The following is a 15,756-nucleotide window of genomic DNA, read 5'->3' on the forward strand; positions in this document are numbered from 1 at the left end:
ACATTGGGAGCGCATTGTATTCAAAACCTTGGACATTTGAAAAGACAGAGTTTTCTGTGTTTTATACCAGGAACCACTGCTAGAGAACTGAACACCTAAATATTTATATGAAGGAACTATTTCTAATGGTCTATTGTCAAGATAAAACTTTTCATATTTCCTAAGTCTACCACCTTTTCTAAAAACAACTACTTTTGTTTTCTCAACATTAACACAGAGGCTCCATTTTTTACAATAAACAGATAGTTTGTCAAGTCTTTGTTGGGCGGAGGATAAAAAGTCCAAGTGACGAGCACTTGCACGAGACGGTGGAGGGGAGATAACTCTACATACTTGCAGAAAGCTGAGATTTAGTTACTGTAAACCTCGTGTGAACAGGATCGTATGTGGATTACTTATTATTATCTGTTATTACTTTTTCATGGAAAACCCTTTTAAAGTGCAAATATTCACCACTAAAGAAGTGATTTTAGTGGATTTAACACATTTCTTACTACTATATATTATTTTGAGGTCTCTCGTCTGCTCTGTTCTGGAAGTGGGAACACATACTTTACATAAAGCTCATAAAAGGAGACATTCTGTTGTGTGTAGCTGGAGTACCGGTAACATTCGGTTGTATGTATAGCTTGAGAACTGGTAACATTCGGTTGTTTGTGCAGCTGTTGATCGTGGAGAATTCTGTTGTATGTGTAGCTGGAGAACGGGGAACATTCTGTTGTATGTGTAGCTGGAGAACGGGGAACATTCAGTTGCATGTGTAGCTGGAGAACGGGGAACATTCAGTTGCATGTGTAGCTGGTGAACGGGGAACATTCTGTTGTATGTGTAGCTGGTGAACGGGGAACATTCTGTTGTATGTGTAGCTGGTGAACGGGGAACATTCTGTTGTATGTGTAGCTGGTGAACGGGGAACATTCTGTTGTAGGTGTAGCTGGAGAACCGGTAACATTCTGTTGTAGGTGTAGCTGGGGAACGGGGAACATTCTGTTGTAGGTGTAGCTGGAGAACCGGTAACATTCTGTTGTAGGTGTAGCTGGAGAACTCGGAACATTCTGTTGTAGGTGTAGCTGGGGAACGGGGAACATTCTGTTGTATGTGTAGCTGGGGAACCGGTAACATTCTGTTGTAGGTGTAGCTGGGGAACGGGGAACATTCTGTTGTAGGTGTAGCTGGGGAACGGGGAACATTCTGTTGTAGATGTAGCTGGGGAACCGGTAACATTCTGTTGTATGTGTAGCTGGGGAACGGGGAACATTCTGTTGTAGGTGTAGCTGGAGAACCGGTAACATTCTGTTGTAGGTGTAGCTGGAGAACCGGTAACATTCTGTTGTAGGTGTAGCTGGGGAACGGGGAACATTCTGTTGTATGTGTAGCTGGAGAACCGGTAACATTCTGTTGTAGGTGTAGCTGGAGAACCGGTAACATTCTGTTGTAGGTGTAGCTGGGGAACGGGGAACATTCTGTTGTAGGTGTAGCTGGAGAACCGGTAACATTCTGTTGTAGGTGTAGCTGGAGAACCGGTAACATTCTGTTGTAGGTGTAGCTGGAGAACCGGTAACATTCTGTTGTAGGTGTAGCTGTGGAACGGGGAACATTCTGTTGTATGTGTAGCTGGAGAAAATTGTTGAAAATAAGTAAATGACCATACAAGATCAAGGCATAATCAATACATCATATTGAAACAAATAGTGTTTGGTTTCTAAGTCAAATCAGTCACAACAAGGGGTCAAATACGCGACAGCATCAAAAGTAACGGAACCTAGAACTAACGACAGTGCACTCGCGAATGTCCTGAATATTGCCAATGTAGAAAATCTTGAAACAGTCCTGTCCCGGTTCATCCAGAGTCGTGTTGGACGCTGGCAGGAGGTCGGTGTTGTCAGACAGGTATCCAAGCCGCACTGGTCAAGTAGATACGACGCAAGTAGGTCCTGAAAAAGGCATCGAGTGGCCCTTCCCTTGCTCTTATATAGGCTCTGCCTTCCTTCTAGAAACTATTCCCTCCTGAAACATCTCGGACGAGCGAGTCTACCATATGTGTTTATAGCAACCAGGGGCGGTAACTCTAATCACACTTTGTGGCCACTACAGCACTCAACATTTTACCAGCGCTTCAATCATTTGCCGCAATGACCACAAAATCACAACAATACCCACTGTTACAAAGCACATGGCATTACACAAAGGACAAGAAGCTGTGGTCGAGAAGACAACACGATCCATTTCCTATTCACAGACAGTGATATCTTTGTTTATTTCATGTCAACAGTTTCTGTTTTGAAGACCCACTTCCGTGCGGGGATTTGATTGGCTGCTGAGCTGTTACATACACTCTGTCGTGAATGTCGTGAATTGGTCGCTGTTATTTTCTAAAATAAAAACATGGACGAATGAACATCATGACCATTGTTTTGGGTATTGATTACCTCTTATTGCTGATAAAGATTGATTTGCATATTTACTCTCTCAAACTTATTACAACGATCAGTTTCATTAAAGCGAGGACCAAAAGTAAGTGTACCGAGTTTGTTTTTTATGTAATTTTATTGTTATTAAATATGATTATGTCTATTTAACTATCATTCATAATTCCTTTAACAGTAAGTAAAAATAATGTGTGGCTCGGTACTTTTTGTGAAAAAATAAACTGGTTTTATGTAGACTGGGGTTAGAAATGAATCTGTTACCATATGGCGCCTGACATGTTTGAAATGTCAATTTTAGCCATAAAAAAACAATTGATTGATTTTCAAAGATAACATGTCCAAGGTACCCATTAACATGTGGGTATTTTGCGAAATTTTTATTTTTAATTTTTAAAAGTTAAAATTCAATTTTATTTACAAAAAATAGGGCATGTAGAAAATTTCTTGAGTGCTGACCAAAAGCAAGTCAGCAATTTTTTTATGTATAATATCGCTTACTTAATTTATTTTTAATTGAAAATCAAACCTATGACAAAATCAACTGAGAGGTAAGGTTTCTTATGCTTCTCAGTTTATGTACAAACTCTATGTTAATATGAAGATCTGTGTATATATTTACAAAATCCAGCTGAATTACAACGATCGGTTTAGACATGATGAAGAACGGGTCAGGATTTACAGCCTCTCGATCATTATGAACTAAGATCTGATTACATGTTTACTACCTCTTGTTTACAATGACTGACATTTATGTTCTCACCATACATTGACCTTGCCGTTGACCTGTCATCCACTATGTAGGAACACAGACAGGATTCCTATATCCGGGTGTGAGGGAAGGTACAAAGGCACAACGGAACACCACGTCACTGTAACCCCGCAGCTGAAATATGGGAAATATCTCCGACTGAATCACACCAGAGCCCTCGCCCATCCTTCCAAAGCCGACGTCTTTATTCAGAGAACAACTGGAAAAGAGAAACCAAAATAGTAGATGAATGAATGAGTATGGTTTTACGCCGCTTTTAGCAATATTCCAGCAATATCACGGCGGGGGACACCAGAAATGGGCTTCACACATTGTACCCATGTCGGGAATCGAACCCGGGTCTTCGGCGTGACGAGCGAATGCTTTAACCTCTAGGCTACCCGACCGCCCCAAATAGTAGATGAAAACACGGTAACCATGGTAACACAAGCAACATCCTCTTCTTTAAACACTAGCCCATTTCTGGTGTCCCCCGCCGTGATATTGCTGGAATATTGCTAAAATCGGCGTAAAACCATACTCACTCACTCACTCATTAAACACTGAAGCTCACCTTCAACTTGTACACGAGCGCTCTCAACAAATAGTTTAAATCATGTGAAATCATGTAAACAGACAGACAAATCTATTGGGTACTTCAGGCCACCGGCCCATAATACAATGGAAATATACTGTATATATATTTGCATGCTGGGTAGATTTAATAATGATTTACCGTTCAACACTGTGTTTCCGTTCGAATGTTCATGACTTGGAAGAGAAATTTACCTAAGCTTTTTATAATTTGGTCGTTTTCAGCTGACATAAGTCTTTATAAAATTCTCAATAGAGGGAGGGGTAGGAGACGCTTGGGAAAAGAGTTTTAAAGAGTTTCTTTACCATCTAAACAAATATTTTCAACTCTCAAATCTCAAGTATATGAATTACATGTATACGTATTCTAAAGAAGATACCTTCACCGCTAATATAGATATGGCAATAGATACTAGTATGTCAATGCATAACAATTTGATCAAGGGCATGGTGAAAGTAGCCCATGGCGCTAAATGTGTCAGACACCTGTCATTCAATAGCAATGAAAGCCTGTTTCCCAGACATTATTTCTATAATATGAAAAGAAATCCAAAAGAAATCATGATCAACAGATTACTATCAAGTTAAAAGAAAGTAACTAGATAAAAGTGTCTTGTAAATACTAAATGTTCACCTGTAATGTTGTCATGCCGGGTAACACTGACGGTGACCTTGACCGACATACTCATTACCTTGATCTGGGACCTGACATGTGACCTAAAACTACACATTGACCTGACCAGTCGCAAAATGTTCACTCACGTGACTTTATCATTCTGAAACAAGGGCGTTTTAACATTTTCGAATTTATATTGTAGAGAAAAAATAATTAGTCTAAAAAATAATATTTTGATGATTTTGTCTGTGTGGCTAAGGTTAAGGGTTTCACTCGAATCTTGAAATAAGTTAAATATAAATATAATTTAAGGTTCATACACAAAACGCAGCTTCGAAAATGAAATAAATTTCTTTTCGCTATGTATTATAAATATTCCAAAAATATTAATAAAAAGATAAAATTTTGATGACGTTGTATCACCTCAACTATATAATAGTGACAAATTCCGAGAAAAGGGAGAAAAACTTGAAAGAGCGTTTAGTGCACCGATCGAAGCAATAGATACATATCACTAGATCTTTCATAAACCTACAATTAAGACTAAGATTATTATTCATACAGCTTTCTTGTGGTTTTTAGGTGCTTAATCTTTAGATGAATTGAATATTAGTCACATTGATAACAAATATTGATAAAATCACACTGATGTGAGCAAAGTTTGGGGATCCAGATTCAGTGTCAGAAAAGGGATGCTGAAAAGTGCAAAGGTGAAATCAAAGTCAAAACTTCAGATTCGTGGATTCTGGCTTTTCTGTTAAGAAGACGTTAAAAGATGGTTCTTTATATCATTAACAAACTGTATTATATGTGTATTCATCAGGTTATTAGGGTGAATTTGAATGTGGGCGTGTTGAGTGTGATGTCCATGTTGATGCCCCAAATTGACATCAGTGTTTCCTGTCCCTATCTGTAGCGAGGAACGGATAATAAGTATTCAACCCCACTTGGAGACCAGATTTTACTTCCAGCAAATGGCCATCTACTGCCTTTTCGTCACATGTCAAGTTGGACATTTGGGAGTGAGTGACTTCAAACTGACCCGGAGTCGTCGGTCAGTTGTACAGTAACCTTTCCATCTGGAGATGCAGCTTGACAGTTCCAAGGGTAAAACAACGGATTGACTAAATCATCCCCTGTAACAAGAAGATGGACATGTTCTTCTGAAGATGAATACACTGAGAAAAGTGACGCATGTACCGGTCCCCAGATTCACATATGTGTTTTCCAAACCTCCCTGATCCGGTCCTGCTTGAAACCTCTTTCCTGATTTGACTATCACAACAAGGGGGAATATCACAACTAAACTGCCGTCACCGCAAGTCTGCTGGCAGCTCTTTTAATCTCCACAAAAGTCCAGCTTATTATGTATTTGCATAACTGGTCGTACTCGTCATGTACAACAGCAGAACAGGAGAATACATGTTTCTAAAGACAATAATCCTGGAACAGTAAGCTAAAATGGCAGATAATTATACACTCTCTTATAATCTAGACAGTGCCACCTTGTGGTCCTAGGAATAACAACATGCTTGATTTAGGCAAACCTTCAGGAAGCGTCGCCATCAGTCTGACAGGAACACCAATGCTAAGATTTGTGACAGGTTCCAGAGTGTCAGGATATGCAAGGTATGTCCGTACATTGACTCTTGTCTGTGTGGCTGACGTTAAGGGTCTCACTCCATTCCTGAAATAAAAAAACCATGTAATTTAAGGTTCATACACAAAACACTGCTTCGAAATTGTAATCAATTTCTTTTCACTGGGTATACATATTCATCTAATCGGGGATTAGCTAAGATCTGTCCCTTCAGAACGGGACTTATCAAAGCTTATCAAAGAACTTCGAAAAGTATATGTGCCCAAACATTTTATCCACTCACAATAGGAAAATAACTGTTTGAATTCAATTCCATTTTTTTTGGTCAGCCCTGATCATTTACAAAAATGACATGTGTTGAATAAAAAACGTTTCTGTGAAAGAGGTTGTCGCATTGGTCGGCTTCTGACTATTCCCTGAGATGAACTTTCTACATTACCTTCGAGAAATAAAGTTTCTGCTCTATGTTACTTTGTTTATTTGATTGTTTGTTTAACGCCGCACATAGCAATATTATAGCTTTATGACGGCGGTCTGTAAAAAATCGAGTATTGGATAGGCAACCCAGTGATTGACATCATGAGCATCTATCCACGAAATTTGGATACGATGACATGCATCAACCTAGTCAGCGATCCTGACAACCTTATCCCGTTAGTCGCCTCTTGCGACAAACATGGGTTGCTGAAGAACAATTCTAACCGGATCTTCACGGGTCATATCTGCTCACTGTATAACTATCTGTTATTGCTGTTATTACGTCCATTATATTTGCAGGCAAGGAAACGATTTCTAAATGTGTTTTAGAAACTTACTCCTCCATCTCGACGCTCTCAGAGTCATAATATAATATATCAGCTTCAGACAGATCACACTGGACTTGAAGTTCCTCATCTTCAAACGACACTACGCCTTGTTTCTTCTGAAGCCTGAACGTCCATTGAAGGATTCCCTCACCAACCTAGTGTTACAACATTGGATTATTTGTTTATTTGTTTGTGGTTTAACGCCACATTCAACATTATTCCAGCTATATGACAGCGATCTCTAAATAAGCAAATCTATGCCAGATACGCCAGTGATTGACATAATTTGCATCGGTCGACGCAACTGCATTCGATGACATGCATCAAGTCAGCGAGCCTTACTACCCTTTAGACTTTATAAAGTTAAAATACGTTAATATACCTGGGGGACCCAAAAGGATGATTGTCTTCGACCTGAACCACTTTGGTGAAAACACAGTTCAAAATCACGATCAATATAAGGATCCTGACGTGCCTGAAGGACGCTACTCGAATTACAATGTCATTTGTGGCCCCGAAACACAAACACACACACACACACACACACACACACACACACACACACACACACACACACACACACACACACACACACACACACACACACACACACACACACACACACACACACACACACACACACACTTGTGATGTATACTACATTCTTACTGTTTCCGCAGGGCAATCTGGTTCCCAAACTCCGGACACATTTTTTATTTGAACATGCAAATGCATTTGCCAACGATCGCTCATGTCGAATCTGTCGTTGGTGCAGTGGGGACTGATCTCGCCCTCGGCGTCCACAGCGCCGATTCTCCGAAAGTGGCGAGCTGGCCAGTACAAGGAAACCATCAGAGAGTAGCCTCCACCCCGTTGTTTCATACAGTAGAAGGACACTGCAATCACGTCATGTAAACAATATAGAGTATACACCACATGCACAGGGATTTCACGTGTATAGATCTCTGTCGGTACTGAGTATCCTGAAAGGACTGAACATCTGATAACTTTGAGGACTTGATGTAGAGTCATCCGTCAGTAAATCACCCTGTTGACGTTACGATGTCATTGTGCTAGTAAATAATAAATGACGCCATGCCATACTCGTATACCAGTAGTATGAGTCTACATAAACGTGGATTGCCAATATTTGAGTATCTCTAGAATGTTAAGTTATTGCACCCGATTGTTTAAAAAGTATCTAAATATATGTGACGGACTATAGTGAGTGAGTGAGTTGGGTTCAACGCCGCTTTTAACAGTATTCCAGTTATATCACGGCGTGTCAGCTTAATGTGGGAGGAAAGCCCGAAGCGGTGCAGGTCTCAGACATTTACTACTTCGGTGAAACCCATGAGCACGGGTATGGTGCTGACAAACCTAGAAACCGAACCGGGATTCGAACCCACATTCAAGGGACTTAACTCTGGGCCGCCCCGTGGCCCCCGTAACGGACTATAAATGCTGCAGGACGGAATTGATGAGACTGGAAGTTGAAGCCTTATTCTCACCTGTAGTTTTGACTAGATCTGGAAAACAAATGCAAAAGTCAATACATACTAGCATTATATTCTTGGAGTTCAAGTACAATTCATTGGAAACAGACATGCATGTATCTGAAAGTTCAACAACGATCAAGGCACATGGGTTGGTCACATCCGTACCATGGGTCGTCACGAAACATACTGAAGTACTTTCACAAAAACCTGAAGATTTATGTGGATGACTGGGCATCCTCTAACACGTAGTTTCATATTCCTACGGTAGATTCACAGCCACTTAAATCATCCGGGCACTGACCATAAATGTGTGAATTGCGTTTCTTTAGCATGCAATCAATGAACAGCATTTAAGCATTTAATCGTATCAGTCCGACAGGAAGTTCATCACATTGACTGGTATTTGATTGGGTCGTATCATCAGATTTGGTAATAAATTATTAGATATTGACATCAGTTCAGACTAAGCAATAGTTAATACAAGCACATGGGCTGAATGCGCCCAAAGCACACGTACACACGCATCCCCCCTCTCCCCCCCCCCCCCCCCCCCCCCCCACACACACACACACACACACACGCACGCACGCACGCACACATACAAACACACACTCACACACACATATTGATTATTGGATAACATGACATCAAAGTGTCGAGTTAGATTTGTTTGGATGCAACCATGTCCGATATATGACACATAAACATAATGTTTGTATTTGCGTGACCACCCCGTGGTATAGCTGATAAAGTATCAGCCCGGAGAGTGGAAGGTCTTGGGTTCGATCCCGACCGCGTCATACGAAAAGACGTTAAAAAATGGTATTTGTTGTTACCCTGCCTGGCGCCCGGCTATAAAGGGGTTAAACAAGGACACATCTCGGGTGAGGACTAGGGACACATGGGCAAACAACTGTTATTTTACTTCTGACTCACAATCGTCACACATTTTTCCAGTATACCCCGGCTCGCAGCCATATGGACAAGCTTCGCTTCCATTGCACGCATAACCCGGATAACAGTGGCATTCCCGATCACAATAATAACCAGTCCATCCAAGTTCACAATCTGAAACAGCAGAGAGTAGATTCAGTTTAATCATGAAATTAAAACATGATGGGGTTTCAATATTAACATTAATAAAATACTTTTGATGGTGAAACAAACAATTATAAATTATAACGTCAATGCAGTAGAACAACTAGTCACGATCATCTGCCGAAACAGATGGTTATTCGATAAGACGTATTTGATACAGGTATCACAGTTGTGTTTCGACGACTGTATTTAGCCCAATATCGTTTTGGTAACATTTGTCTTTTTTTTTTCCAAATCCATGAAACATGTTTACAAACAGGTGTGGAAATTAGATCTATAAAATTACTTAATTGCTTAGTGTGATTCGATGATCCCCAAACTAACGGTCGAAACTTTATATAATGAAGATTGTCAATAAAAACTCCCACTTCTTCCTTTGATATAATTTCCGCTTGAAGAGTTTTGTGTTTATGAATCTTGGGGAGGCCATAACAGTACGTGGCTTAGTGAAAATAGGTAGTCACTTTGAGCCACACTGATTTCACGATCACATCCAGCCAGTCGCAACTTCATTATACGGTTTTCGTCATTTTCACAACACGGGACGCACTATTTCGTAACTTCAAACATGGGTAGTATATTGTCCTTATAGAATTGTTAATTCATTATGACGATAGCACAGAAATGTTTTCTACAATTCAAGCCGAAAATTCTTAGACTCAAAAGAAGAAAGATCGATTAAATTGTATTCGCCTACCATAAATTCAAAAGTGAAAGGCGTCAACGTTCAAATTGCCTCCCTTGGAACTTTTGTGACTTCATTTGATATTTGTGACGTTACAATCGGGATTAACTATTACTTCTATGGCCTGAAGAGGCTCTAACTCTGACATACGCATGCATGCATGCATACAGTAAACTACGGTTATAACGAACTCAAAGGGACTACTAATTTTAGTTCGTTATAACCGTAGTTCGTTATAAGTACATATACAGCATGACTACAGCAAGTAGTCGGGACCAAAAAGTAAGTTCGTTATATCCGTCAGTTCATTATAAGCGTGTTCGTAATAACCGTAGTTTACTGTGCATGGATACATTTTTCGAAGTAAAGGTTTCTATATTTTTCTGAACTAGTTAGAGAGAACTAGAACCCTTCAACGTGAGATCTCCAGTATTTATACTTTTAAAGACACAGCTCTTCACAATAAGCTTCTATTCAGAACAAATACATGTACATAAGAACTGATTATTGGATGTGAGAGAGAACTCCAGTCCATTGAATATATTTCTGTAAATGAAACGTCAAGTGATTTCGATCCGATTTCAAATATATAATACCTTATGTGAAAGTAAATATGCTCTTAATCATTCATCGACCTTAACGTAACTGCAAGATGTACTAATCTGCACCGTTATACATGTATACTTGTATAAATAACCGAATGGATCATAGTAAGCCTTAGGTCTTACCAGCTATTGTCGAACATACATAAGGGCTTTCTTCTCGGCAATTGTCAATTTGCCAAAACCCAGCATCAAGTATCCTTGTGCACCGTTTACCATAATGGTTGTAGGGTAGTGGCTTCCAGTTGGTATATCCGGAATACTAAAATAAATGAGAATTGGTTTGGTTTTTAATATCTGTAGAAATATGTGGGACAGAATAAATGAGTTAGTGAGTGAGTATGTTTTACGCCGCTTTTAGCAATATTCCAGCGATATCACGGCGGGGGACACCAGAAATGGTCTTCACACAGACAGAATAAATGAGAATGTGTTGATTAATATGGACACATCTATGTAAGGGCCACTGAGAAAAGAGGATAATGAGCATTCGATGTTTGTCTTTGATGTACATAGACTATTAACCTGAATTATTTGATAGATATTACTTAGAAGTTGACGGATGACTAAATATAGGCGACGTTTCGGTATAGATCCTTACACCATTGTCGAGCAAGACAATGGTCTTATTAGCCTATTGTCTTTATTAACAGCAGCGAGCCTTTGAATCACAGGAAGGCAATGATCTCTCTATCACCTGATTTCATTCCTGACATAAGCCATAATAGCTGAAGTAACTTTGAGTGAGTGAGTATCGTTTTATGCCGTATTTTGCAATATTACAGCAATACCGCTGCATGAGAAACACATGTACCAATGTGGGAATCAGATTACCTCCCCGCCCCAAGTAACTTTAGAAACCGCGAGTTGACATAACGATGCCTCTATTTATCCTTCCTTACTAGTATCCTATGTAAGATAATTTTCAGCCCTAATTGTTTGTTCGGAACATGTAACCGACAGGGCTCATTAGGGGAAGTAAGGTAATTTCTGTAATCCTGTGCATATGGTGCATATATTTGTTGGTGATGTTGCAATTTAACAGTGGAGCTGGAAGACAGAAACAAACTCAAACCAGCACTTCGCTTGTATTACGTTCATGTTGATGTTCTTACTCTGTGTTCGTCGTCCCAACGAAAGTATTCATCTTCCTGATGTAAACCGATCCACGCGTTCCTGTGACCATCGATAAGATCTGGAAATAATCAAAATGAAAAGTATTTCACGAGGGACATGTATTTACAATTTGAGACTTCTTTCATAAGACAGATATTTGTACTTCAGAGTATGTTCATGGGGGGCACGTTTGTATAACATGTGAATACGTTCATGGTGGACACGTTTGTATAACATGTGAATACGTTCATGGTGGACACGTTTGTATAACATGTGAATACGTTCGTGGGGAACATGCATATATAACTAGACAGTATATTTATGATTGATATGATTGTACAACTTGAGAGTTGGTTGATGAGGAACATGTGTGTACAACTTGAGAGGTGGTTGATGAGGAACAAGGAGGTATAACTTGAGACTTGGTTGATGAGGAACGTGAGTGTACAACTTGAGAGTTGGTTGATGAGGAACATGTGTGTACAACTTGAGAGTAGGTTGATGAGGAACAAGTGTGTACAACTTGAGAGTTGGTTGATGAGGAACAAGTGTGTACAACTTGAGAGTAGGTTGATGAGGAGCATACGTGCACAACTTGAGAGTAGGTTGATGAGGAACAAGTGTGCACAACTTGAGAGTAGGTTGATGAGGAGCATACGTGCACAACTTGAGAGTTGGTTGATGAGGAACAAGTGTGCACAACTTGAGAGTTGGTTGATGAGGAACATGTGTGTACAACTAGAGAGTTGGTTGATGAGGAACAAGTGTGCACAACTTGAGAGTTGGTTGATGAGGAACAAGTGTGTACAACTTGAGAGTTGGTTGATGAGGAACGTGAGTGTACAACTTGAGAGTTGGTTGATGAGGAACATGTGTGTACAACTTGAGAGTTGGTTGATGAGGAACAAGTGTGTACAACTTGAGAGCAGGTTGATGAGGAACATGGTTGATGAGGAACATGTGTGTACAACTTGAGAGTAGGTTGATGAGAAATACCGAAGGCATTGTTGATACACTGAAATCTTAATCTTACACATGACTTAAGTATGTCATAAAAGTACTCGATTCAACCACGGGTATCAAATCACATCAAAGGTTTCAAATCACAATAACCACTTCTGACTGAACAGTGTCGCTTGGCTTCTTAAAATAATGACATGTACGTTTGTAGGTTACAAGATGTGGTTACTGGGATATCCCAAAGCGAAATAGAAATTTAGAAATGAACCTTGCAAGGCCTCCTTCATATTCATTTGGGGTCATCGTTATATTTTGGATTACGAGGTATCAGGTAATAGTGCTTTAGCTATATGCAAATAAGGTATATTGATATCAAAAGCAATGTTTGACTGTATTCCATGACATTTGACGTCAACCTTCAGTCTTCAACCAACAACCTACTCAAAAACATTGAACTTCTTACTTCACTGACATGCAAGAGTTGGTGTTTCTATGTCAGGGTCGAATGGAGATAAATGGTCTCTATATTTCTAGTTCTTCGTCCAGTGAGTATACCAGTGGAATTGGCTATGAACCACGACTTGTGTGTATCGTAGAATAAGCATTATGTGTTTTCTATGTTTTATAAGTTTGTTTGTTGTTTAACGCTGCACTCATTAATATTCCAGCTATGTGACAGCGGTCTGTAAATAAACGAATCTGGACCACACAATCCGGTGATTGATATCATGAGCTTCAATTCACGCAGTTGGGATACGATGACATGCATCAACCAAGTCAGCGAGCCTGATCACCTGATCTCCTTAGTCGCCTCTCACGACAAGCAAAGTCGCCTTTTACAACAAGCATAATCGCCTCTTACAAGCATGGGTTGCTGAAGACCTATTCTTCACTGTAGAGGCACGTTATATGAGGAAATGTTATCTCTAATTGTTACCTTGCCTGATCACATCATCACAAATAGTACCAGTGTGTGTTTGGCGATTATCGTGACAGCTTCACGTATCGTGTCTGATTGAATACACGCTTCAACATACCTTGGACGGCTTTATTCTGTTCCTTGTTCGTAATCACTGCCAGCGTAGCACCATAGCGCTCTCTACATCGGTCAGATGCGGTTTGTCTGTTAACTTCTTCTTCCACAAATATGTAGCACTCATTATTCACCGTTGTCCAGCCTTCTTGGCATTCTGATAAAAGTAACTAGGGGTGTCACGATAAATCGAAATATCCACATATTGCAATTGGTAAGCACTTAAAGTCAATAAATCGATTGTTGAATCAGTTTCCGATCGATAGTATCGATTTCTGTGATGAATATCGATAGTTTCGATTGCAGTTACCATATCAATAAAATACATGCAATGCTGTTCAAATTTGTTTTTCTTTTGATCAGGAGTGGTAGTAATTTACACTTGGTAATGTGGAAGCTTCTTTTTCTTAAATTATTAGGGTAAAGAAAAAAAATCAGTCACAGCTAAAACTTTTCTTTTTATTTATTGTTATGGTTATCACACTCAAAGGAAACTTCACTTCCAAGGTTTAATTCAACTCTAAAATCCATCTAAAATGATACTCTGAAAACTATCGCTATTTATCGCAATAGTTGCTTGCAATATTAATAGTTATCGCAATACTTTCTTTCAATTTCAATTGCCGTGCTCGTAGTTTCACCGAAGTGGTAAACGTCCGTGAACTGCATCCCTTCGGGCTTTCCTCCCACATTAAGCTGACATGCCTTGATATAACTGGAATACTGTCAAAAGCGGCGTTAAACCTAACTCAATCACTCACTCACTCACTTTCAATTTCAATAGTTATCGCAATAGAGATTTCCAGATCCAGTCACCCCTAAAAGTAACATGACCTTCCGTCCAGCAGTGTAAGGATGCAGTACAGGTAAACATGCCTTGTGTTGCCCTACTATTCAACAGTTGTCAGGCAGTTGTGTTGTATATCGATGAACAATTCCAAATTAAATAGCATTTTACGTCGAACATTATTTAGTGATTGAAAATATTTTGAATAATTGGAAGAGAAATTAAGGTATTTCATTAATAGCCTCACATCATTAAATATCTGCAATCATTCCAATTGAAGAAACGCAAGGCTTCCCCAAAATAAATGAATCATTATGTATGAATATGTTGAGTTAAAGTATTCAGGCACACTTTACTTAATTCATACCTTGGTATCTCCCAGCGTTAACGGCGTTGGTTAGAAGTGGAAGTAAAGTGAACAAGAGAACATCCTCCATGTCTCTCGAAACCTACGAACACAGTGCTGAATTACCGGCTGTGGTTTGCTGGTCATAGACAACCGGACGTAGATAATGGCTTTCATAGCGTCAGGGTTAATATCAGTGCTATTATAGCGGGCTTGAACACATTGAACATTATTAGTTAAGTTCATCATATTTGAGTTGCTAAAGTTCACGAAGTGAATGTGTCGCCAATGCTTTGTACATACACACAGTGTGGAGGGAAGACACGGATCTAAGTCGAAATGTTGATGAGGACATATTGTTTACCAGGTTTTCTCCCTTTCTCCATGGCTGTGGACATGTGCCCGACAAGAGAGGTGAGGTGAGGTGAAATGGGGTTTAACGTCGGGTCCAGATATTGCACTTATATAACGACGTGCATGTGTATGCACGTATGTGTGTGTGTAGCTGCTTGTACTAGTCTGGACTGATGCCGATTTATAGTGCTAGCTCACTGAGATACCATGCCGCAGTTTAACATAAATACCCCACTCAGACACAGTATACTGACTCCGAGCCGACCAGTCCTTGTTTTAGCCCCTTAATGCCGAGCGCCAGACAGGGTAAAAACAAGTATCATCTTTTAACGTCTTTTGGTTTGACGCGACCAGGGATCGAACCCCTGACCTTTCGCTCTCCGGGCGGACGCTCTACCACCAGACCACGGAGGCGGTCACGACAACAGAGAAACACACTGATGTTTAGTCGACAGAACATCTTCCAGTTGGGCATAAAATATT

General features: G+C 39.9%; 1 protein-coding gene across 1 annotated transcript; it reads right to left on the reverse strand.

Annotated features, from left to right (window-relative positions):
• Positions 1 to 2,284: 2,284 nt before the first annotated feature.
• Positions 2,285 to 15,020, reverse strand: LOC139478650 (uncharacterized). Its single transcript, XM_071261211.1, has 12 exons — positions 14,941 to 15,020; positions 13,791 to 13,943; positions 11,793 to 11,872; positions 10,804 to 10,939; positions 9,229 to 9,360; positions 8,305 to 8,322; positions 7,463 to 7,689; positions 6,803 to 6,948; positions 5,935 to 6,074; positions 5,430 to 5,523; positions 3,190 to 3,397; positions 2,285 to 2,372 (listed from the first exon to the last, which is right to left on the reverse strand). Exons 1-11 carry the CDS (start codon positions 15,008 to 15,010, stop codon positions 3,223 to 3,225), a joined length of 1,371 nt encoding a protein of 456 aa, XP_071117312.1. The 5' UTR covers positions 15,011 to 15,020; the 3' UTR covers positions 2,285 to 2,372; positions 3,190 to 3,222.
• Between the last annotated feature and the right edge of the window lie 736 nt (positions 15,021 to 15,756).

Source organism: Haliotis cracherodii, unplaced genomic scaffold, assembly GCF_022045235.1.
Source record: "Haliotis cracherodii isolate W230 unplaced genomic scaffold, xgHalCrac1.p SCAF_4, whole genome shotgun sequence".
Taxonomy (NCBI): domain Eukaryota; kingdom Metazoa; phylum Mollusca; class Gastropoda; order Lepetellida; family Haliotidae; genus Haliotis; species Haliotis cracherodii.

Excerpts from the sequence above, each read along its gene's own strand:
- LOC139478650 (XM_071261211.1), bottom strand. The coding sequence starts at position 15,010 with ATGGAGGATGTTCTCTTGTTCACTTTACTTCCACTTCTAACCAACGCC. Across the intron at positions 13,944-14,940 it reads TAACGCTGGGAGATACCAAG|AATGCCAAGAAGGCTGGACA; the intron begins GTATGAATTAAG and ends TACTTTTATCAG. Across the intron at positions 6,949-7,462 it reads CAGATTGCCCTGCGGAAACA|GTTGGTGAGGGAATCCTTCA; the intron begins GTAAGAATGTAG and ends TTGTAACACTAG.